Consider the following 24,307-nt stretch of genomic DNA (forward strand, 5'->3'; position numbering starts at 1 on the left):
CAGCTTCCTCTTGTTTTAGAGGCTTTTGGTCTGATGGTGACCAACACTCAGGTGTTACAAGGAGTGGGGGTGGAGGTCTCTGCTCACCTTAGATGTATCAGAACCTCAGGCTTTGCATTAGTCAGGTCTTCAGTGAGTTGAGTCATCCAGCATCTTCTCCTCCCCCTCAAGTGACTAAAGAAGCTGTGGTCCTGAATCACTGTTCATACACACACATATATATATATGGAACTGCAGGAAGGAAAATTCCAGAAATACTGCACTGCCTCTTCCTCGCTCTCTGCTTTTGGTAGATCAACTTTATCAGACACCCAGTGCAAAGGTGATGTTCTACTGCTTTCAAAAATGGAGTCTGCTCTCGGTGCCCAAAAGCTACGCTATGCAACGGGAAAAGCGGCTCATTTGAGTTAAACCAGTAATTCCTCTAGTGGGAAATCTCTGCAGATGAACATTCACACTCAAATTACACTCTGGTTTATTAGATATGTACAGACATATGTACACAGTACAGTATGTACGTTTGCAAGGGCTCACCCAGCAGCGAAAAGCATGCGGACAGAACTGTTAAACGGATTGGCTCTAAAGCTGAGACTCCACCCAGACCAACACACGCTCCCTCAGAGGAGCCTTATGTTCAACAATGTGGTTCTAAATACACGCAGATAGAACCAGCCAGAGGTTATCACCATGCTTTCGTTTACCAAATTAATGTTATTACTGAACAAGACAACAGCGCTACAACTGTTGGTGGGGGGGGGTTCAGAATGAAGGGGAACCTCAGATTTAAAAAAAAAAAAAAAAAAAATTTCTGTAAACACAACTGAAGAACCAGGCTACCAAAAGAGCTCTCCTCCAAATAAACATTTTAGAAATAACAGAAGCATAAATCTTGCTAAACTTATGTTTATCTGCAACTTTTTTTCTGGTTCATACTTGTGGTCAGGTTACAAATAGTGAAGGGAAAAATTAACAGGTACGATGTGACATGATGTGGAAGTTCGCAGGGGGTAAAACAGAGCAATGGCAATGGAAAAATCCATCATCTTTCCTGCTACAAAGCACTTCATGTTCTGACCCCCTTTTTGCCATCTTTACCTTGTAATACATCAGCATTTTTGACAGGAGCCCCTGTCCCTTTGCTGTCCCAGAATAGGTTTCAATTCTAGGTGTCAAAATCTCCTGAGGGACAGTTGATTGTACTTCCTTCTGCCAAATCTCTACAACACAGAAGGATCCTTGCCCACAGCGGAACCTAAAAAAAGGTACCATTAGCACTATACTGGACGGGGGGTGGGTGGCAGACGGACAGACAAACCACCCATGCACAATACAGCTTAAGAAAGAAGGAAACCCCCGAGCAGCACAGGTCATACACTACAACTTACAGACAACGTTCTTTGGTACATTTCCCATTCCAGATAATTCTAAGAAAGCCCAGTTCCCCTCTGACTGCTTAACACATTTCTTAACATCCATCAGCCCACAGGCTGCTGCCTTTATATGATTCATATATATATAGTTGAAACATATGCATCAGTAAGTAGCTTTTACTGGAGAAAAAAATAATTTTACCATGATATGTAAGGTGATGTATCCTGGGAGCAAAACACAAGGGAAGGTTTTAAATTTGGAACAAAGATCAGCTGCATATGACAAACACTTTCCTATGAGCGTATTTTTTTGACACATGGCAAACATGAATAATCTCAACAGGCCGCAGAAGACAACTTTTCCAGAAATAATGTAGAGAGAATGAGACATGCGGAAGCCAGCGAAACACCGACTTTGATGAGTTCCGTTCTCCACTGAACGTATGACCACCCGCTGAGCCCATTTCACAATAATTCGCATGAACACCGTCTGCGTTCTGGTCGTAGACGTAGTGTTACAAGATAATCTGTCAGTACTCATAAAGCTTTCTTTTGTGTCGTAACTAGACACCGGCAGTCTCTGTGTTTCACTTCCTTTTTCATCAGAGCTGCTGCCCTGACAGTCCCCAGACATCACTCAGATGACTGAGCAAAGGCCCTAAAAACCTTCTTTAAATACTTACTCCGTCAAGTCGACGATGACTCCCTCAAGGCCGAACGCAGCAAACCGCTATCGACCACAATCATTTTCGCTGCATGTATAGAATGTTAATCAGCTTCCAGCTGCATGGCCAGACCTACACAAGGTAATTATGGAACAAGTTGTTACAATAATTAAACGTATTAACACTTCATCTCGACTGCTCCTTACCAGGATGAGCATCGAGCTTGTAAAATCTGAAAATACGTACATTTGTACATCGAACTAGGCTTGGTGTTAGCAGTCCAACAAAAAAAAAAAAAAAAAAAAAAAAAAAAAGGCATTTTAAATTTGACAGTCTGCATGTTAGTGAATCACTGTCTCACATCTTAGCATTTCTCCAGACAAAATATCTCAGACCAGTGGTTTTCGGTGAAGTTATCACCTCATGACTCTTCAGACTTGATAGCAAGAGGATCAGATCATAACAGGAACATGAAGGATCGGGAAAGGCACCGACTGCCGTCTGGCTGATCTTTCAGCAAAGTTGCACAATTTTGCATGGCCGTCCAGCACAGGTTCCTTCGTACAAGTGTCTTCCAGGCATCAGCTTAGTGCCCTGTGATGCATTTCAGCTCTTAGTGTTCTGTCGACTCTGGTACGCGGCACTCAGTGCATCATAAACCACTTGACTCATTAAGTGTAACAGTGGGGATGATCAGCACTGCTGGAACAACTATAATTAAGAACTGATCCCCAAACAAGACATTAATGGGCTTATCAATACACTGAAGAAACGAGTCAGCAGCGTATCAGCAACTGACATGCCGAATGTAGCAATTTCAATTACCACCCATGTATGAAAAAATATTCGATGTTCAATTCCACGTTTAGTCCCTGGCCACAGCAATGATGACCAGTTCCCTCCGCGAACATGAACACATAACCCAACGAGCTCAAAATGCCTCACAGAAGTGTTACGCTTTCATTTCAACTAATTATAACAGAGACTTCATACTTGCCATGTGGAGGTGGCTGCACCAAACATTTCTGGACAAAAATGACAAAATTTACTTGGCAAAAACATCACGCGTACACGGTAGTCAAAAAAACCTCCCAAATGATGACCGTAAATGCCCAATCAAAACTCGGACGAAACCTTGAAGCGTCAATAAAGGAAGCGCTACGGCAGCCCACGGGCACGTCGTTTACAGCCCGTTTATCACAGTTTTGTGCGCGACTAAAGGCTCGAGGTCTTCGATGAACTGCAGAAGTTGGGAGTTAAAAGACGAGGCTTCATTCAAGAAGATCAAGACGACCACCAGGAGCAGCAGCAAATGGGAGGTGGTGGAAATAAAACTGCCAACATAACACGGTAACACTGCGAGAAATGTGAAGGAACTAAAAGATGCGATTATATTAGTAGTCCAGGATTCACGGGCTGGGGAGAACACAAACTACACAGGATTACTTCAATCACCCAATGTCTACATAATGCTTACACAGAAATATTTAGCGTGTGTCCTTCATCTTCTCCTCTGAGCAGTCACCTTGCGGAGTGGAATCGAGAGCCACACCAAAACCCGAGAGGAAGAGCGATTTTTTTGTGGGGCTCGAGGTCCCCTACGGAAACCAAACGTTTCCCGCTACCTGATGTCAAAGCTGCGAAACGGTCAAGGCAGAAGACAAGCTCTTCTCCAGGTGGCTTGAAAGACAGTCTTACATCAGGGACATGGGGACAGACGTGGGCTCCTCAGATCCCCGAAGCGCCACGGTGGTCAACAATTCATGTAAAACCGCACTAGTAGTGTTGTCTGCGCCTCCCTGCCTCAGGACAACCTACACGTGTCTGCAGGAAAGGCCTTCTTCCCCCACGCAAATGATTGTTTAGGTTCAGCATCTCTCCACCAGGTTTGTATAAGTGTTTGAAAAAAGAAAAGCAAAAAAGGAACACCCTTCCTCCTTCCCAAGACCTCCCGCTGGGGTGGGGGGCAGGGAGACGGGTGGCTCAGTGGTCTGCTGGGCGGCCGGGAGGGCGGCAGCATCATGTCTCGGGGAGCTGGCTGATGTCGGTCAGGTTGGTGTCGTTGAGGATAGCGCGGATTCGCTCCAAGGAGTCGGCCTGGCGGATACGTTCCAGCTGGACCTACGGGGGTGGAGACAAGGGCAAACAATCGCCATGGTTACCAGTCCTAGCTAAGTAACAAATGCTGCTGAGGATCTAGGAGCTTCAACGCAAAAGGCGGAAGATCATAACAAGAACACAGAAAGAGACATCAACTGCACGGTACCTGGAGGGTCTGCGACAGCTTGACAAAGTCCCTCTGCACCTGCTCGCTCACATCCAGCTCCGTCTGCAGGCGCTGAGCTTTGTCCTTCTCGTCAAACAGCTGGCTCTCCAAGGCCGTCTAGGACCAGAACGACAAAGCGCTGACCACGCGGCACAAGTGACAACTGAATATGAGCGAATCAAGAAACTCCTAAAGAGCAGACAGGAGCTTAGCTTCACCATCTTCTTCTGATCCTTTCTGCTAAAAGGCCATGCGGGATACAATTTAACCCCTCAGCACAGCTGGATATTTAGAAAAATAACTTTCTTATAGTTTCTTAACCTGCTAAACAAAAGCTGTGACTCCTCCCCAGTCAAAGCTTTTCTGCAAAACTACTTGCAGCGTTAACCGATCTATCCCATTCCAATGACCGCTTGGCCTGAGCAGGGTCGCAGTGATCTGGAACCGATCCTGGAAGCACTGGGGTGCAAGGCCGAGGGGGGTAGACCCTGGACGAGACGCCAGTCAATCGCAGTGCAGCCACCCACACACTTACGGCAATTTAGCGTCACCAGCTCACCTGAACTGCATGTCTTTAGATTGCAGTGTAAAGCAATTTATGAATATCCATTTATACAACTCTTCTATTGTATCAATTCAGGGTCAATACCTTGCTCAAGGGTACTACAGCAGGAGGTGGGATTTGAGCCCTGGTCTTTTGAGAAGGTGGCAACTAGCCACTGTGCCACCTGTTGCCCCAGCTACGTTAACAGATCAACAGACCAGTAGGTACCAGAAGTCGGTCACCGAATCCCTGTGGGGAAGTGCTTGAGGAAATGTGGAGATACAGAAGCGAGGAAGGAATGGAGAAGAGCAGAGTGTGTTTGGCTGCTGCCCAGTCAGTACTGTGCTTTACCTTGTTGCCGACAGCATCTTTCAGCTGCTCCTCCAGGCTGGATTTCAGTCCTTGGATACCATCCAGCGCCTGCGTCTTCTCCTCCAGACTGCGCTCCAACTACATGACCAGAAGCCAGACGTTAACACCAACTTCTTCACGCAGAAGAGTAATTTCCAAAAACACACTAAACGGTGGTACGAATAAGCAAACCAATCAAGTACACTGGATCCTCATGTTATGAACATTCGAGATGCATATTTTCAGAGATTATATTTTCAGGCCTGTTTAATTTCCAATGCATTTTCTCCGCTCTTCCATCTTCTAAAATTTATGAGCAAAACCCCCAGTTTTTCCGCATCCGGTCATTAGTCGGCAACAAAACACATTTGGACAGCACAGGAGTGTGGGATACCATTAATTCCACTCGTCACTTTGGAGTTACAAACTGGATAACAAATTGCCCCAATTGCATTTATAAACTGATTATTTAGCACAGACCACCGTAAGTACCTGTTCTTTCTCCGTCTTCACTCGTTCCAACTCCGTTTTCAAACTGGAGAATGATGCTGTGAGACAATCAAACAGTTTAGAAAACCTTTTGTATTGCAACCTGGTCAAGAAAACCTAAGACGTGCATACAGAACGGCCTTTTCAGGGCAATGTTAGGAAGCAGACTGTTAGTGATGTACTAAGCAAACAAGGCAAAATTGTTAAAACTGAAGCACACAAATGATGAGCGACTTCGATAAAACGTCCCGACACAGTCCGGGATATTTAAATAAAAATGCTGCTTTTAATTCTTTTTCTGATTTCCAAAAAGAAGGTGGAGCTTTTTCCCCCCCATCTGCTTTGCTACAGGTGACGTGGCACACGGGACACTAAGTGCGCTACCGATCAACAGAGGAGGACGAGCATGTCGAACTTTACCGGTAACTGTGAAACTTTCAGACCTACTAAGATATTGGGACCTATGATTCGTCTGGGGGGGGAATGATGCGTTCACAGGTGTAGGATTCAACGTGCTACAAGTCTAATCCACAGCAGGACACGCAAGCAGACGACTTTGACATAAGGCAGATACAGCCCTTCTGGACAGGCTGGTTCCCAGTGATGATACATTCCTCTAGTCTGAACACTCCATTCTGTTTCTAAGATTACATTTTACCAGGGGGGGAAAAAAAAAAAAGAAAGTACACAAACATATTTGCTTCAGACCGCACAAAACACCTTATTGCTATCAAGCGAAACATATTTGTGCACAGTTTCCAAGTTTACCACCCTGCTGGTGAAAACGGCAAAAAAAAAAAAATTCAATTCAGCCGTATCTTTGCTACGTTGCCCTTTCTAACGTGCAGAAGATGAATGTGGTGATGAGAAGCAATCTGCTTGTGGTAACAGCCCATGGTACAGACACACTCAGGTACGGGGGACTAGTCAGACAGTGTGCACCATACCTTCCAAGATGTCTGAACAACAGTCACCAAAGGGAGGGAAGGAGAGGAGAAAGAGACAAGTTTTAGCTGGTACAAAGCAGAGGCACAAAAAAACAAGTTCAGAAGATGCGGGGCTTTTCAGTGGGAGGGGATCAACGACTACATCCTCTCCACATGCAGCGACCGTGTCGAAACAAGATACGTCAGAGACCACACGGGTTCTCCAAAGCCATCCTGCGTGGCGGGAGGGTTGCCTTACCGATTTCCTCCTTGCAGCCCTCGATCTCCAGCTGCAGCGTGTCCTCCAGGTTCTCCTTCAGGCACTGCTCTGCCTGGATCTGCTCCTTCAAGAAGAGGATCTCCGCCTTGAGCTTCTCCTCCAGGTGGTCGGCGGCCGTGCGAACCGACACGATGTCCTCCCTGTACCGCAGCACCAGAGCCTGCAGCTCCTAGGAGGGCAGCATGTGCGGTCAGACTTAAAGGACGTCTTCCATACGTCAATAACGGCAACGCATCACATGTCATTACTGACGTCAACAAACTTTCAAGAGGCGTAAAAGCGACAAACCCCAAAAGGGCTCTTTTCTGGGGAGGTGTGTGATTCTACAATCAATCATTTGATAAATAATAATTTTCAACCCACAAGCATTAGATAATTGTCCCCAAACCACCCTTTTAGGTGCATTGATCATAAAATGCCAAAAAAAGGTCACTAACAATGATCAGAACAACTACTGCTTGAACAAGACTGGGGACCTGAAAAACATTTTTGAATGTTTTAATGAAATGTTCTGAAATTACCCTGAAAGGTGTGCTTTTCATTCTATTTCTTCAGGCAGAATTAATTTCACGCAACACACATTTCACAAGCAAGCCGCCAAAAAGTGCTTCACACGGCACAGGCCGCAGGCAATTAAAAACACCGAAAAACAAAAACGTAATCTGTCTTCCCAAAGCCCTTGTAAAGATGATTTCGCGACACACCTACAAAAAGATTTACATTTGTTTGTTTATCTGATGCCTTTCTCCAACGTGACTTACAACGTTATGCTACTTACACTCATTCACATTTATTTATTTACATCTATTTATCAGACGCTTTTCGATTTACCCATCTACAGAGCTGAGAAATTTTTCCTCTATATATTCAGGGTAAGTACAGTAAGAGGTGGGATTCAAATCTGGGTCCTTTGAGTGCAAGACAGCAGCTCTAACTGCTGTGCTACCTGCTGCCCGATAATACCCTAATAGTAGTAGTAATAAAAAAAAATAATGCCCTCCGATCATCTCTTCAATTATATCCATGCAGCTGTAGCTCGAGTCGGCGACTTCCTCATACCGGCACAGCGGTGGGCAGCTGGAAATCCTCCTGCTGCTGTAAAGAGAGGTGCAGCCGGTGCTTCCCCTGGAGGCTCTCGTTGTCCCGCTGCAGCCGGCTCAGCTCGTCGGCCACCTGCTCCCGCGACTGCATCAGCACAGCCTGCGGAACAGAGCCACGAAAACGCCTTTAGACGCAACTGCGGGACGGGTGAAGACGGCATTTAAAGGCCCTGTGGGCTGGGTGGAAGGTCGAGGGTAGGGAGTCAGCCATATGACAAACATACAACACATTACTACAATTTTTAACCTTTACTCCTTTATGTAATGTGACTTATTCAACTTTACAATGATTTAACCCTAAATATAACTGGGTATTTCTACTGCAACAATTCAGAATAAGTACATCAACCAAGGGTACCACTGCAGGTGTGGGATTTGAACCAAAAACCCTTGAACAACAAGATGACATCCTTAGCCACTAACACAACGCAATGTAACAAGACAAATAATATTGGCCTGTACTTAATGTGTGGTATTCTCACACCCCCACTTAGTAATCTGCTCAAGGATGTGGGTGTTGAACAACAAGGAACTAAAACTTGTGTATAAACTCTAAAGCAGAGTTTCTGTTCAGATGTCTAAAACACTGGCACGGCAGGCAGCTCAGCCCTGTAACTTCACCGCAACTTCAGAAATTCACAATGACATATCTAAGGCGTGACTACGACGAAAGGTGCGACTGACAGCGAGCTGAAACCATGTTTTGTGGACTTTGCACGCAACACAAAACATGAGGACAAAAGTACAGCTCATCCCGGCAAGACGGGAGTGGAGGGGTCTCCTCGTGTCATTAGATCGTATCGCATACGTCTTTTTTTTATCATTCTGACGTAAGGTGACAACAACTGGAGCTTCATTTTGCCAGTTAATCAACCACTGCAAAGATGAAATTACCAATGATCATGATGGCACAGCATTTACATCATTTGTTTACTAAATCTAAAAGATTTTTTTTTGGGTAATGAAATGTTTTGCACAATTGCATGACTTTAAATATTTACAAAGTGATTTTTTCTTAATAATTTGCTTTCAACGTTGCCGATTTATTAAGCTTTTTGTTCCTAAATTGTATAAAACTTTTTAATTTCAGTAATTTTCAAGTAATTTCTTGTCGTGGTTGTCCACAGGCTAACCCGAAATCACTGACTCCAAGGCTGAGGGGGTGGGGGACACCCCGGACAGGATGCCAGTCCATCTTAAGGTAGCCACACACATGGCAATTTAGCAAAACAAATTCACCTGAACGGCATGTCTTTGGAGTGTGGGAGGAAACCAGAGCACCTGGAGGAAGCCCACGCAGACACTAGACAAACTGAGCCACAATCCAACTTATGCCCAGACAGCCCAGAAGCTGTGAGGCAGCGGTGCTACCCGCTGTGCCACTATGACCCACCCCACAAAGAAAAGCATAATATCACGATGCGCTGGACTGTCAGGTCTTCCCGACATCCGGAACACCTGACGACGCAAGCGTTCCAAGCGCTGGCTCTCACCATCTGCTCCTGCGTGTTCCTCTTAGCCTGGGAAAAGGCCTGCTGCAGTGTCTGGAGAAGTGTCTCCGACTCCTGCACCTTCTGCATAAGCGTGGAGACCTGTAGGAGACCCAAAGGGTTACTAGGATGTCCTGACGCAACACACGGAAACCAGCAGTTCATTCAATCAGTAACACCGAGTGCAGAGAAGCAGATTTATGGAAATCTGTGTCATGGCTTAAAATCTACGTGTGCAAAGAAAGAACTCGCTTGCTCACACTGGCTCCTCGGCTTCTGAAGCCAACAGAATGGAAGTCTGTTCGTAACTTCAGTTTGTTTGTAAAAGTTGCTTTAACCACTAAGGCACAATTAATACAAGCTTAATATATCCATCGATTTATTTCCTGGTTAGACACTGCAAAAACCTAGATAAAGCTATAATAAATTTTTGAAACACTTAAAAATGTCATTATTGTATTACCTTCAAACACTACTAAAATCAAAACGGATTTAAATTTTTTTTTTTTTTTTTTTTAATCAAAAGTACGCTCATCATCTTGTAGTTACTGCTAACACAAGCTGTAAGGGAGGGGAGTCGCACGTCTCCTCGCATTGCATGTTACTACTATCCAATGTGATTTATAGTGTACAGCTACTTAGTACAATTTCTTACTCATTTATACCTTAAGTTCAAGATATGTACCATGTTTAAGGGCACTACAGCAAGGGGAGTAGTGCTACACGGGGCCTCTAATAGCACAGTGTCTGCACACCTTACAGAGTGAAAAACATAGGTGATCTTATCGAGTTTTTTTTTTTTTGTGCCCTGCCTCATGCCCTATTCTTCCTGGATAGGCTCTGGACCACCATGACCGTGCACTGCACAAGTGGTTATCCATAACAAAAGAATGGAAGTATAAAAGGAAAGCTAGACAATAATGTTTCTACGAATATAAAATGTTACTAAAATATATTGCACATAAAATATCTTAGTTTGGCATTTTAATTAATCAAAGGCAACATTGTCTGGAAACAAATTACATTTTTCAATAAGAAATAATGGTCATTCACCTTCCTCGCAACAGGAATTTGCTAATTAATCCGGGTTTTGAAAAATTGGCGTGCACCTTTTAATACGAGCAACAAAAATGAAAATGGTGTTACAAAGTGTGACAAAGAGCACTGATGAAAGGGGAAAAAAGTCAACTTCCATTTCATTACTAACTTGCTCAAAACTATCCACACAGAAAAGTCATTTCAAGAAGTACGTTTTTTGTGATAATTCATTAGGCCTGACGGAGCATTTATTCTGCTGAATTGCTTGATTGGCATTCAAACCACATTTTCTGCCGTCATTTCGCAAATCTATCTCACTAAAGGTAAAGAGATGCAAAATTAATCTGTTTCTCGGAGCTCTGCAACACCACTATCAAACCAAACAAACGAAGCCATCCGGAAAGAAATCCCACAAATGTCAAAGGCAGTGGCTTCCAAACCGCTCGTCAGGGAACCCCAGCCCTTATTTCTGAGGCCTGGACACCACAGCAGGAGGAAGTGCGTTTTCTAACAGCAATTTGCATGATGGCCAAGAAAAAAGCCCTTTCGCTAATATTCACAGTATTTCAATATTCCCTTGCCTGGTCAGCCAAAGCAGACTGTAGTTCTGTTTTTTTTTTTTTGTTGAAGAATGCACAAAAAATGTGACCGGTCCTGAGCCCGGGACTGGAGCCACACACTGACCTTTGTGTTAGTTTCCTCATTGGTGACCTTCACAGAGGACTCCAGCTCTTGTTTTTCATTCATCGTTCTCTCCAGCTGATCATTTGCCTGTCGAAGCATCATCTGCAACTTCTTCACCTGGTGCGCAAGACATAAAAAGAGGGCTTCACTTAGACATTAGTACGTCATCCTCTGTAATCAGATTTTAGGGAAACAAGGTGCTCCAAAAGAGCTTTTTTTCCATGCCCGATATGAAGCGTCTCCCCCTTGAGCTACGGTACTCAGGCAACCCCAGGCGAAAAGACACACAACTCTTCTAGTATGAGAACTCTGAACCTTCCCACTTCTCACTCTGCAGGTTTTCCCAGATGATGTAACACAACCAGAAGGTGGTGACATTTGCGTCCGTCTCCTTTTTAGTCACCAAAGTGACCGCAGCTTTCACTGCGAGCTATGACAGGGAGAAAACCGTGGCCATCAACATCAAGGGACTAGAGCCAGATCCTTGGGTCTTCTTGGCACAGATAGCTAGCGTGGTGCACAGTGGGTTCACATCTATCTCTCCTCTCTTGTGGTACACCAGCACGGTTCCTTGAGGGATCTGACCCTGCAACCTTCATCTCATTAAGTCTAGTTCCTTGACCTCATCTGCTAGAACCTGCTGGCTCCATATTTAATACACGCCATATATGCAGTTTATCTTCACATGACTGCACCTCAAGTGACTGGACACTGGGAAGACAGAACAGCACAGTGTGTCACAATATTATTTCTAATACATTTTCTAGAACACCAAAAAAAATCTGGGAAAAATCTGAAAAAAGGAAAAAAAATTTAAATCATACTTTCCATAATTTGTGGGATTTACCTGCACTGCACCAGCACGGTACGGTATTTATTTTATTATTGTTTTACTACAGAAATGTCTATTTTACTGTCTCATTTTGTCAATATTATGATATGTTGGAATGACCAGTCAATCCCGCATTAGTCAAAGACAAACTGCATAAACATTAAGAGTCAGCTTGCAAAGATTTTTTGAATCATGCCCAAACTAAAAATTTTAAACTAATTTAGCACATATTAAATTAGTGAAATAAGGTCATGTATATCTACCTGGTCTCGTGTCTCTGCTTCTTGGCCCTGGATGACCTGTAGCTGCTTCTCATAATTGGAGCACATGTCGCAACGACGACCCAGCTTCCTACCAGCATTCTTAACCTTTATACACAAGATATTGAAAAACAGATTCACAAAACCAAAAGCATTTTCTTGTGCATATTTCAACTCAACATTTGAGAAACCATTTCAAGAGTTTCCTTCAACAGTGATTTACTGACATATTACTCTCCTTATAAGCTTCTGAAGGAAATGTAGATATGCAGTTATTACAATGACATGACAATGGCACAATGAGTCAGTGCAGTAGAAACAAGTGTAAAGGCTGCATTATGAAACAAAGCGGTGAGCAGCGTACGACAGGGCTCTGACCTCCTGTTGCAGCAGGTTCCACTCGGACTCGCTGACCAGCCGGTAGCCAGCAGGGGTCAGGTACGACGTATCGGGAGCCTGCGAGATGCTAGACAGTAGGGATGCCGTCTCCTCCTGCTCAGGCGTCATGGCCTTGATGGCCTTCTCTTGGTCCTTGGTGAGCAGGAAGTGGCCGGCAGGCAGCTGAACAGAGCTCAGAGAAACTGAATCTAGCAGCTCTGAGCCTCCGCTGCAGTCGGCCCCCACCAGCGGCCCAAAGTCTGACTCATCGAGGTTGCTGGCCGACTTGGCCTTGTGGTTGCTGCCCAGGCTGCGAGCCTGAGCCCCTGGTCCCGAGGAGCCCAAGCTGTCCGTGGACTGCACCCTCCTAAGCCCATCCCTGTAGAGCTCAGAGCACTCCGGGCCGCCCGCCAGGTCCGCATCCAGAGACTGTATGGAGCTGTGCATGCTGTGGTTCGTGTGGGTCTGTGAATGGGGTTAGGGGCGCAAAACCTAGTTACACCTTAACCAAGAACCACAGTGAAGCTAAAGCTGAAGAACAGAAATAGAATCCCTTATACTGCGATCAGCTTTCAATGGGTGTTTGCAATGACTCAGCTGAATGACTGACTTGTACTTCGTAACTCTAAATTAAGCTCCGTTACACGATATTACACCTTAACCCACATAAACATTTTGCTTTTGTTTATTACGGCTGTACTTCACTGGCTGATACACAGCTGTCAGTAATGAGCACTAAGCAAACTGATCACAAAAGCAAGGAGCAAACAGGGTATAATTTCAAAACCTACATCATCAATAGGCAAACCAAGAAGTGAGTCCTCTGTTGCATCAGTCTGCTCAGCCCCCTCTTCCTCTTTCAGCTCTTTGGCCTGGCTGATCCTCAGTTTCTCATCCTCCTCCTACGTATAAAAAGGAAAGCAAAAACCCCACTCAGTGACAGTAGTGAATGAGCATACTGTATCAGTCAACCTATAAACCATTCCCAGGAAATGAACCATGGAGGCCTTCAGACTTCATCTGCAACCCTTTGACACGTGGCAGCCTTCTGATCATGTTTGTTCTGCTCTCCGTGTCAGTTTCGGGGCTGTCACCTTTCACATCGATAACAAGAGCAAGTTTCTCACTTTTTCTTTTTCACTTTTAAGTTCCCGTTATCAAAAGAAACATCACTCAGCAGGATCAGCTGCAAGTATTTGCAGACTGAATAACCTAGAGCATCTAATACAACCTGGCTTACATTTTAGCCCTTGACAGCCAGCTGCATTCACCTATATTTATGTATATGTTAAAAACCAGCAATTCTCAAAATCTAAAGCCCTAAAGGTTAAAAAAAAAAAAAAAAAAAACTAACTAATTTGCACCTGGCATGCATGTGATACCCAAGGCGAGTGGACACCAATAAAGCAATAAAGAGTTCAAGCAGATCAAACACGGTATAACCTGTGGCTCCCAACAACTTGGGTTCCACACTGTTGAGTTGGGTAGGAGTAAAGCTGTCAGGAATGATCAGAGGGGCATCGGGAACAAATCCGAATGTACGTTCGGAGGCAGGTCGTACCTGGTCCCTTTTCTTCATCTCCTCGACCTGGCGCAACTGCTCTGAGGACAGCACGCTCTCCATCCTCTGCATGTCCCTCATCAACAGCCTCTGTGACTCTAGGAACTGGTCATTGGCCCGTTGCCACGTGTGCTTCAACTGATTGTGCTGCTGCCGCTCCAGCTCCAACAGGTGACACACTGGGAGGTGACAAAAAAGCCCTACTGCTGACACCAAACAGACATTCAAGACCCCCCCCCACACTACTCACAGCAAGACTTTACTGGTGCATGGATGAGCAACTCAGTGTTAATAGTGTATCTAGCAGTGTAAATCACCTTGGGAGAGTAAGGTCTGGGGTGGTAACACTACATAGTGCTCATTGGAAGGCGCTTTGGAGAAAAGGGTCTGTTAAATGAACAGTCAGGCAAAGTTACCTTCATGTAGCTCTTTCCGCAGCTTCTCAGTATCTTCCTGAAGGACGGTTCTCTGGGTGTTCAACACCGCCACATACATCTCCAGATCTGTTCGGCAGGATTTTTCTGCCTCCAGTACGTGATTGAGCTCCTTCACCTGCCAGATGTTCATGCCATTTAGTTACTTAGCTTCTGCAATATCTTTGTCTAAATTCAGTGCACAAAATAGATTTGGTAGCTGTTAGCGGCAGCACCAACCTTTGAGGCTTCCAGTTCTTTCACCCAGTCCTCTGCTGCTGTCAGCTTGGTCTTCAGAGCTGCGATTTCCTGCTCCATCGGCATCACCACTGAGCGAAGTTTCTCTGCATCTTCCTGGGCCTAGGGATATTCAACGGAATCAAAAGCTTCATTCACGTCATTGAATTAAAGACCGATTTCGTGGGTCAGATTCTTCACAGACTGCAATACTTATATCAAGAAATTCCTTTAACGGGTCCAAAACTGTAAGACCATTTACCATTTTATTTAACTGAAAGAAGACTCCACATCTCTGGCTCTGTAACACCAGAGCAGAATTCTACCCCAGAATAACACTGAGCTCATTTGTCCACCCACAGAAGGCTATCCAAAGGAAATCAAATTACAAGCATCTTTCACAAAGAACTGCTCCATTGTTTTCTGAAAAATGTCTACAGACTGCAGAATTTATACTCAGAAAAGTATTTCTGAAACACTAAGTATTTCTCACATATAGATATGAATATGTTGCACAGCCATTCTTGACCATCTAATTTTCAACCAATGTGCTCAAAAATCACACATCACAATATTCTTTGATATTCACTAGCAAGTAAATTGTGATCCACATCCCAGAAAACAGAAAAACTAGAGACCAGTCAGTCTTATTTGTTCTATATAGGAAGCACAGCAAGAATCACAATTTGTGTTTCAGGTGGTGGATTTCCCCTTAAAGGCATTCACTTGAACGCGCGGCTCTCATGAAGGAAACCAAAAGCAAAACCAAAAGCAGGCACTGCATGCCATTTCTTCAAAGAATACATCAAGCCTTATAAAAGGGTTTAGAATAATCTGTGTACAGTGTTAAAAACCGTGCATATTAAAATCAGCACTAGTTATCCAGGTCCAATGCTGAACACAAGGGACACAACACACTGCAGCAACAAGCCAACAGAATATAACAAATGCACTTCCCCTCAGCTGCCATAAAGTAATACTGGAGAGATGAAATCAGAAATGGTTATGTTTCACTGAATATCAAAGATCTAATAACATTGGGAGAAGTGCAATAAAACACAATGTGTGGTGTAATGAAAAACATTTTGCACCTTCTTCATCTCGTTCTCCAGGTTCTCCTCCTCATGGCCCTCAGACAGCCGCCTACGCAGCTCGGCCACCTCCCTCTCCATGGCCTCGCGGTACTGGGCCCACTGAGCACGCTCCTGCTCTAGCCGCTGGTGGAACTGCACCTCATAATCCCGCACCGTATCTGGGGGGAGAAGCAGGGAGCGCTGGAGAGAGCAGAATGATGCGCGAAACCCCTCCACAGACTTATGTGCTTCCATATTTCGTAGACACTTTTCTCTACGATTTTTCCAGGCTAAGAGGATGCAATTACAGCTTTAAAATAAATACTAAACAATGAAATAAGTACAGCATTGCATCACTTATTAACTGGGTTCTAGAAAAAGTTCACATGAACTAGATAAATGGATATTTGTGCAGTTTCAGTACAATTTATATCTGTAAGAACAAAAATGGGAATTGTTCAAGCAATAGTGCTTCCTACTATACCAGGGGAATGTGAAAGATGCACCTTAAAAAGGATAGGAAAACATGGGACTGTTTTGAACTGATGCTGGATGAAAGTTTTAAAGACACTACAAACAGGAAGGAAGACAAAGAATATTGGATCAAATCAGATGTAAAACTGTCACTAGAAGCGCATTTGAGGAGACTGTGGTTATCGAATTTTGGACATGCCATAAGAAGTCTGGATAGTCTCAAAAAAACAGAAGTGCTTGGGAAAGCAGGAGGGAAACGAAAAGAGAATGACAGGGACCTATATGGGTGGACTCAAACACAGCAGCAGTGCGTACACTCCTTTCAGTACTGAAGACACAAGTAGAGGACTGAAGTTTCCAAGATACTCTGATTGCAAAGAGCTGACATCAACTCAATGACACTTTACAGAAACACTACAATTTTCTCACACTCTACCAAGCAACAGCACACATGAAGATATGATGAGACCAGAGGAATCTGTTAGACTTTGAGGTTTGAAGGGCCCGGTGGTGGAACTGTACCTTTCATGATGGCCTGTAGCGAGGCCACCTCCTCCTGCCACTGCCTCTTCACCTGGTCGATAGCTTCCTGTTTGGTGGTCTCCGAAACAGTGGCCACTGCTTTGATGTTTTCCATCTCTGCACGGGCCTCCACCAGCTGGGCCTGAACGCGGCTCAGCTCCGCCTGGGAAGTCTCCAGAGAAGCTCCTTGCCTCTTCAGCTCCTCTGCACACGAGCAGACAAGGGCCAGGGAAGGGATCAGTTCAAAGAAAGAAAGTTTTGGAACACTTCTAAGTGTAAAAATGTTGATCAATAAAATACAAAGGGCTTGACACAAACAGACAGATGTAGAAAGGAAAAGCGCAACACAAGCCAAGAAACTGAAAATGTTCAACAAATAAAGCTAAATAAAAAGCTTCCATCGTCCGAGAATGATGACAAGGCAGAACGCATCTTTATTTTCTGGTTCTTATTTGCTACCCCAGGGCAGGGAAGGTGGTTTGAGAACAGTCTTTTACCTTCTTTTGACAGGTAAAGCTCCTTGAATTTGGCCCGCTTCTGGTTGAACTCCATCTCCAGCTGCTGCTTGAATTTCAAGAGCTCGGCGCGCTCTTTCTCCAGGGCTTCCACGCGCTGCTGCAGGCCCCCTGCTGGAGAGGAGGACCAAGAGAATGTAAGAAGCAATGCAGCAACCCCCCCAGCCTCCACAAGGACTGCCCACAAAGGATGCTTTTGCCCCCTCCCCCATAACCACACCCTCAGGCCCTTGCTCACATACAAATCCACAGAGGAGTGAAATCTTAAATAATGAATGACATTGTGAAAATATGAGCTGAAGGGCTGCCAACTGAGTGCCCTGAAACATTCTTCATTTGTTATAGAAGTTCAGCCACCACATTAAAATTAGATTAAGTTGTAAAATCAATTTCTTGCCCAGTGTTGATTAATGATTGATGTTGGGTTCTTTCTTTGATTTGGACTATTTGTTGCTCCTGAATCCAACACAGCATAGATGCATTTCGTTCATGTTGCACTAAAGAAAATCTACTCAACCAGCAGACACATTCTACCCGCTGTGGCGAAAATTTCCATCTCGTGTTCAACACTGGCCCCCAGAGAGCAAACGTGTAGGGTCAGACGCTAAAGATCAATACTCAAAACCTCACAACAAAGAACAAGAGCAGCTGAATAACTGAACAACAATACGTCAAACACGACTGTACCGCGCCATTTGAAATATTAAAGACCCCGCTAGTAATCTACTGTCTGCTCCACTGGGAATTAGGGTGGTCTCTCACTCCTCAAATAAATGGAGAGATGGACTCTCCTATGCTCAAAAATACTTCTCGCTTCAACAAATATATACATTATCTGGGTGTCACAGGTATTAGACCCCCTTTGATGTGCTGCTGAAAACAGATCTGACAGCCTGGAAAGCTCAGCCTGTTTGTTACGAAACCACATCATCCAAAGCCCACCAAATATTCGGAGGCACCATCTTCACTTAAGAACGTGGAAGACTGCAGAATATTCCTTAAGCTGACAAAGTCGGTTGCACAGCGGCTGGCAGCTCTGGCTTAATGTCGTTTCTACAGAAACGATCTTCGCTGCAGACAGGTCTTGCTCAAATCCTTCTCTCTGAAAAATGGCTTTGCACAGGCTCAGGGATAAATAAGTTCATAAAAATTAAAATTTATATGAAAAGTTTTTCAGTGCAAATCCTAAACCTTCCATTACTCCTTGGTAGTATAAAATGGTAAAAAGGTAGTCTTACTGGGAAAAAAACCATTACAAAAGTCATTAGTTATGAAAACAAACTAACATTTGACATGATGTATGAAATATAAACCAAAGTCCCAAAATTAAGAGTTTATAAATTACAACTAAATGCCTTGGACATACTTCAATTTTACTCCCAGGTGTCAGAGAACATCTTGGCTAAAATAATTTCATGACTAGAATAGCCTTGAAAAGCAGAAGTGAATGTCAACTTACTGTATTTAAGCATGTTAAACACAAGCTGCAGAAAAAAAATGTTAATTATAAATTAAAATATGAATATTAAAGTACTTGAATTCTGATGGAAATTGAGTTATTTCAGATCTGTTTTTTTTCTAAACGAATTGCATCTGAAAATCGTATTTTTTTAAAATCAGTGACAAACACATTTCAACATGGAATTATATTCATATGACAAAATATAAAGGTTTACAGTATGTACTACAAGCTATTAGAGAAATTGAGAAGACAGAGTTTGACATTATACACCACTGTGTGTAAATGTACTTTATTTTCACCGTTTAGCTCATGCTTTAACAATTACAAAACCTAATTAAAACATGAATCTGTCAAACCCACACCGCCCTTTTGTTATGATGATATTCAATGTTGCCGTGACATTTAACCCATAACTTCAGTTAAAAACTTTTTAAATCTTTCACATTAATTTCTATAGCTTTAACTACAAGGCACTAACATTTCAGAAAAACACTTCAGACATGAAAAACAGCCCTAAAATACAACCAAAACAAATTTCAAAGATTTCCGTTTATTTACTGATACTACTACTAACTAATCACCTCTACCAGACTCACTTCGCCCATGATCTCTTAAGGTTATGTAAAATGTAAATGTTCATGCTCTCCAATTTAAGATCACGTGCAGATAAGCTTTAACGCAGCTACTCCTGTAATGTAATGTAAATGTTTGTGTGTATCTCAAGAAAAAAAATGATCGTGAAGCATCGATATTCTCAGTTTTATGTAGCTACTCATGTGATGAACATTGGTTCATATGGTGGAAAGAACCTAACTGTACTTAAGAATCACACGTCTGCAACTATGTCTCCTAATGGAACGTACATCTTGTATTTTCTGAGATGTATGTCACTTTGGAGAAAAGCGTCTGCTAAATGAATATATGTAAATGTAATCACGTAAGATCAAAAGTGATTGGAAATAGGTCCACTTCCCTCCATATCATGGGATATTAATTTCAAAAATGGAAATGTAAAAAAATTTTAAAAAAGGCCCACATGTCCAACTATGAAAACTGTCCCCATGGGAACAGTGCTTGTTCCTCTTATGATAAAAATCATAATCAGAGCAGCTGATTAATATTTATACACATGCATTGGTCTGATGTCTAAGTTCAAAGCTTATTTCTAAAGTTCTGAACGGCTAATGTCCACATATGATGCCCAACGCTACACTGACACACATCTGACAACAAACGTCTCCCAATATCCCAAAATTCACTTATTTAAAATTACACATTTTACCACATTAAACATGAGATGAAAAGTCTTTGTGTTCACTTATTTATTTAGCCAATACTTTTTCTCAGAGCAACTGATGTTTTCATTGCAGTTGCTTACAAATGACCGATTTCTACATCTGTCTAATTTTTACTGTATGAATTTAGGCCAAGTGGGGATTCAAACTTCAGTCCTTCAGATGCAAAGCAGTGGATCTAATCACTATGCCACATGCTGCTCCTTAAAGCAACTATGGTTAACCGATATCCATAAATAGTATTGACGTGTGTGTGTGTGGCACACTAACTTGAATTTTGAAAAAATCATTTTATTCCTGATCAACCAATAAGCTCCAATTCGACTGAACCCATCATGTGTCACGAGGACTTAGAAAGATGTTTCTTTAGACTTTCATTTGTATACTGCAAAGTTCTTGCTAAAACAGATTTCTAAAGTTACATAATAAATTTTAAGAGTAATTTGGTTTTTATGCCTTGTTATTAACTGTTGTGAATAATGCAAAATTAATCTGTATTATGATCCAATACGTGAAAGCTAAAAACCACGAAAAGGCTGATGCTTAAAACCCTAAAAAAGACAAAATGGTTGCGTTGTTTTATCCCAACAAGGAGAGCCAAGCAAAGGACTGATGAATACAAACACACAGTCTGAAATCGCTCGTCTCGAGCGGGGTCGCGGTGAGCCGGAGCCTAACCCAGCAACACAGGGCGCAAGGCTGGAGGAGAAGGGGACGCATCCAGGACAGGACGTCAGTCCATCGCAGGGCACCCTAAGCAGGACCCGAACCCCAGACCCACCAGAGAGTGGGACCTGGCCAAACCCGCTGCAGTGTCACGCTCCCTGAATGAATACACAATTTTGTTTATTCTGTGTAAAAGTGAATTAAAGCTACAATGATATCCAGTGCAACTTTGCTGCTGTTATTAACCTTAATTTAAATTTTGCGTTACACATTATAACACCAGCCGTACAGATTTTCAACCACAACTAACAGCTACTTCCTCTCTGAAGGGCAATGCAGTTATGTTTTTGTCTGCTGTGCTTAGAGCATGCCGTAAAAACACCAAAACACAAATTGTTTTCTATATAAGCATCTGATAAACACCACTGTTTGTTCAGAAAACTATGTGCTAGTGGTGTTGAACTTACTGTAAACTCCCATTACCGTACTCCATTTTTCCATGAAGACAATATGCAGGGACTTGGACATTTGACCTTAGGCTTAGTAGTTATGGACCTAGATCAAGGCCACACACATGAATTCCTGCAGTAAAATTACCCACTTAAATTGTAAAAGTTAAAGTGATTGTAAGGTAGTGCAGAAAAAACACATGTATCGCCATTACATTCAGGTTATCTAGTGACTTCCAAGAGTTGTGTTTAATGTTAAAAATGCAACAGGTTCATTGTTGTCACTTAGGACTCACGTTTGACTTTGCAAAGAGCTGTGTAGGTTTCTTACGTTTCAATAATTTAACCACCTTGTACACAGCCCAGCTAGCATAATGCCACTACAAAGTGACCCCAAATGTAAAAATGCTGAAAATCTATATTTAAAATCGAATTCCATTCTCATGCTTAGGGCAATTAAATAACACTCATTTTAACTGCAAGGGACTGCTGGATTGCAACAGGTAATACATATCCCTACTTGGCCAGCTCTTTTGCACTGCACTGCAAGCAAAACAGTACACACTGGAAACGTGTTCACCAGGAATATCTACTAACCTTTCAGAATAAGGTTATGAATTATGCAGTGGTGAAATACACCAAAGCCCAGTACTGATGTTTGTTATCTAAGCACAGGATTTTGACTTTTCAGGCAGCAAGAAGCATAGCCATTAGGGCTTTCACCTTGCCATTAGAATGTTCTTTGATTTGAATTCCCCTGCCTTTGCAGGACATGTGATCAAGATACCTACATTTACATTTATTAATTTAGCTCATGCTGTTCTCTAAAGCAACTTACATCGTTAAGCTGCTTACAGTCATTTCTCCATTTACAGAGCCAGGGATTTTTACTGGAGCAATTTATGGTTAAATACCCTAGTCAAGGATACTAAAGGAGTGAGATTTGATCCAGGGTTCTTAAAACCCTTTGAGGCCAAAGGAAGCAGCTCCAGCCACCACAATACCCAGTGCACAAGATTAAGGTACTTACCCTTATTTGATACAGAATACCCTGTAATAAATGGGTAAATCAATCATTCTATTTTTTTTTTGGTAGAAACTACTAAGGCCAAACAAGTGACAGTAAAATTAAGAAAATTTGTACAGGGAGAAACACACTTGACGTGTGAGTGTAAACTACAGCACCTCGCTGCATCCTGAATCCTTAATCGGAAGAGAATGACGTCACCGCGAAACGAGCACGCCGGCGATTACGTCACAAGGACAACAAGCAATGGTGATACCACGTCACGACCAGCCTGTTGATACCACCGCTCCACAGACAGCCAACTTGACTGCGCTGCCTTAGCTGCCAACTAACAAAACCTGTCACATCTAGTCACTAAAACACGTCAACAGCCAGCGTTAACATCGTGAGACAAACAATTATCACGCAGTTATTCGAGCAGCAAAAGCTAACTTAGCTAAGGTATGCGTCACACACCAGCAAATCAAAATTAAACATCTGGAGTGCTAGTGCATTTTTTTTTAATCCAATGATCATCATGATAATATAGAGCTAGCTAAAATAAATTAGCTAAGAAACAGCTAATAAGTAAACCTCCAGCTAAGACTAGGAGTTCGCCCTGGCCCGCTCTGCAGTCCAAACACAAGACGTGGACTTGTGTGCTAAGACAGCTAGCTCGTCGACGTTGTGTAATGTAATAATGTGCGTTTAGGAGATGCTCAGCCCTCAGGCCGGCCTAACGAGCTACAACTAACTAAGTGTCAAGGGTGCTATAATAATATGGGTACCACCGTTCCCGTGGGGACTGAAACCCCGAGCTGCGAAACAACCGGCACACACACACTCACTCACTCACTCACACACCCCCGCGGAGTGTGCGCTCAGCGGTACCAGCCGCGCACCTCCTTCGCCCCCCTGCCCCTGGCCTGGCCTGTAACCGCACGGTGTTCTCCGCAACACACAGCAGAGCGATGCGCCCCGGCGCGCGCCGTCCCGCAGCTGAGGAGGCGCGAGACGGTGTCAGCGCGGGAGCTGAGTTAGCGAGAGCGCGCGTGGCGGTCGCACATATTACAAGGCCGCCGCCGGCCTTCGCGCTGCATTCGGTTCGCGCGACTAAGCCGCCGGGGGCTACCGAACCGCTGTGGACAGCCAGGGTGTGGAAGGGTGGTCGTTACCGTCGAGCTGTTGTGGCGGGGCGGATCCCGAGGCCTGATCGGCCATGGTTCCCCGGGGCTGGTTAGTGGTGGCCGGCCGAACGGAAGAAGGAGAATATCGTCCCGGGAGAAGCGACTGCAGCGAGCAGAAACAGACATGGACGTCATTGGAGAAACGGAGCGGAGTGCGCAGGCGCGGAGCCAGCGAGGAGAGGGCGGGGCTCAATGACAACTGACGGGGACCGTAACAATACATGGAAACAACAAAAATATATTATTATTATTATTATTATTGTTGTTGTTATTGTTAATCGTTAAATTAAAGGTTATTTTATAAGAAAAAATGACTATTTATATTCTTTCCATCGCTACTTGTATAAATTTTAAATTATATATTAAAAAATGATGAGTGACAGTGTTTTTGGAACTTTTTTCCCTTGCGAAACGTGAAAAACGTGGAATTATACATACACAATATTTGTGTGAGAGGACACATGGCATGCAGTTATGGCTCATCGAACAAAAAAAGTAAGACTGTAGTAGGGTGCTTTTTTCGAGAAACTTTTCGTACAGATTTAAAAGATATAAAAGAAACATATTCTACCACATTGTTCTTCCGGCGTCTGCTTCGCCTTACGAGCGATGGGAATTGAGCTATAGAACTTTACAAGTTGTACTGAGGTGTCTAGTAATATGTAACTTGTTATAATGTTACTATCATTGCTGCACGTCACACGTCAATTCAACCGTGAAAAAGTATTTGCCTACTTTCCAGTTTCCTCTTTTTGGCAGCTTTGTGGCATTAAA

General features: G+C 43.4%; 1 protein-coding gene across 3 annotated transcripts; it reads right to left on the bottom strand.

Moving 5' to 3' along the window:
* Positions 1–448: 448 nt before the first annotated feature.
* On the bottom strand, positions 449–23,680 carry rabep1 (rabaptin, RAB GTPase binding effector protein 1). 3 transcript variants are annotated; one of them, XM_018742149.2, is made up of 19 exons: positions 23,522–23,680; positions 17,451–17,579; positions 16,954–17,157; positions 15,976–16,136; positions 14,888–15,007; positions 14,651–14,786; positions 14,235–14,413; positions 13,465–13,575; positions 12,674–13,138; positions 12,299–12,403; positions 11,204–11,320; positions 9,485–9,583; positions 7,951–8,091; positions 6,871–7,060; positions 6,633–6,644; positions 5,689–5,744; positions 5,197–5,295; positions 4,302–4,418; positions 449–4,156 (listed from the first exon to the last, which is right to left on the bottom strand). In XM_018742149.2, exons 1-19 carry the CDS (start codon positions 23,565–23,567, stop codon positions 4,055–4,057), a joined length of 2,589 nt encoding a protein of 862 aa, XP_018597665.1. In that variant the 5' UTR covers positions 23,568–23,680; the 3' UTR covers positions 449–4,054. The 3 variants fall into 3 exon arrangements, with proteins under 3 accessions (XP_018597665.1, XP_018597664.1, XP_018597666.1); XM_018742148.2 differs by having other exon boundaries at positions 17,451–17,582; XM_018742150.2 differs by lacking the exon at positions 6,633–6,644 and having other exon boundaries at positions 17,451–17,582.
* Positions 23,681–24,307: the final 627 nt, after the last annotated feature.

This window comes from Scleropages formosus, chromosome 25, assembly GCF_900964775.1.
Source record: "Scleropages formosus chromosome 25, fSclFor1.1, whole genome shotgun sequence".
NCBI classification, from domain to species: Eukaryota; Metazoa; Chordata; class Actinopteri; order Osteoglossiformes; family Osteoglossidae; genus Scleropages; species Scleropages formosus.

Excerpts from the sequence above, each read along its gene's own strand:
- rabep1 (XM_018742148.2), bottom strand. The coding sequence starts at position 23,567 with ATGGCCGATCAGGCCTCGGGATCCGCCCCGCCACAACAGCTCGACG. Across the intron at positions 15,008-15,975 it reads TGGAGAACGAGATGAAGAAG|GCCCAGGAAGATGCAGAGAA; the intron begins GTGCAAAATGTT and ends GAATATCCCTAG. Across the intron at positions 11,321-12,298 it reads AAGCAGAGACACGAGACCAG|GTGAAGAAGTTGCAGATGAT; the intron begins GTAGATATACAT and ends CTTGCGCACCAG.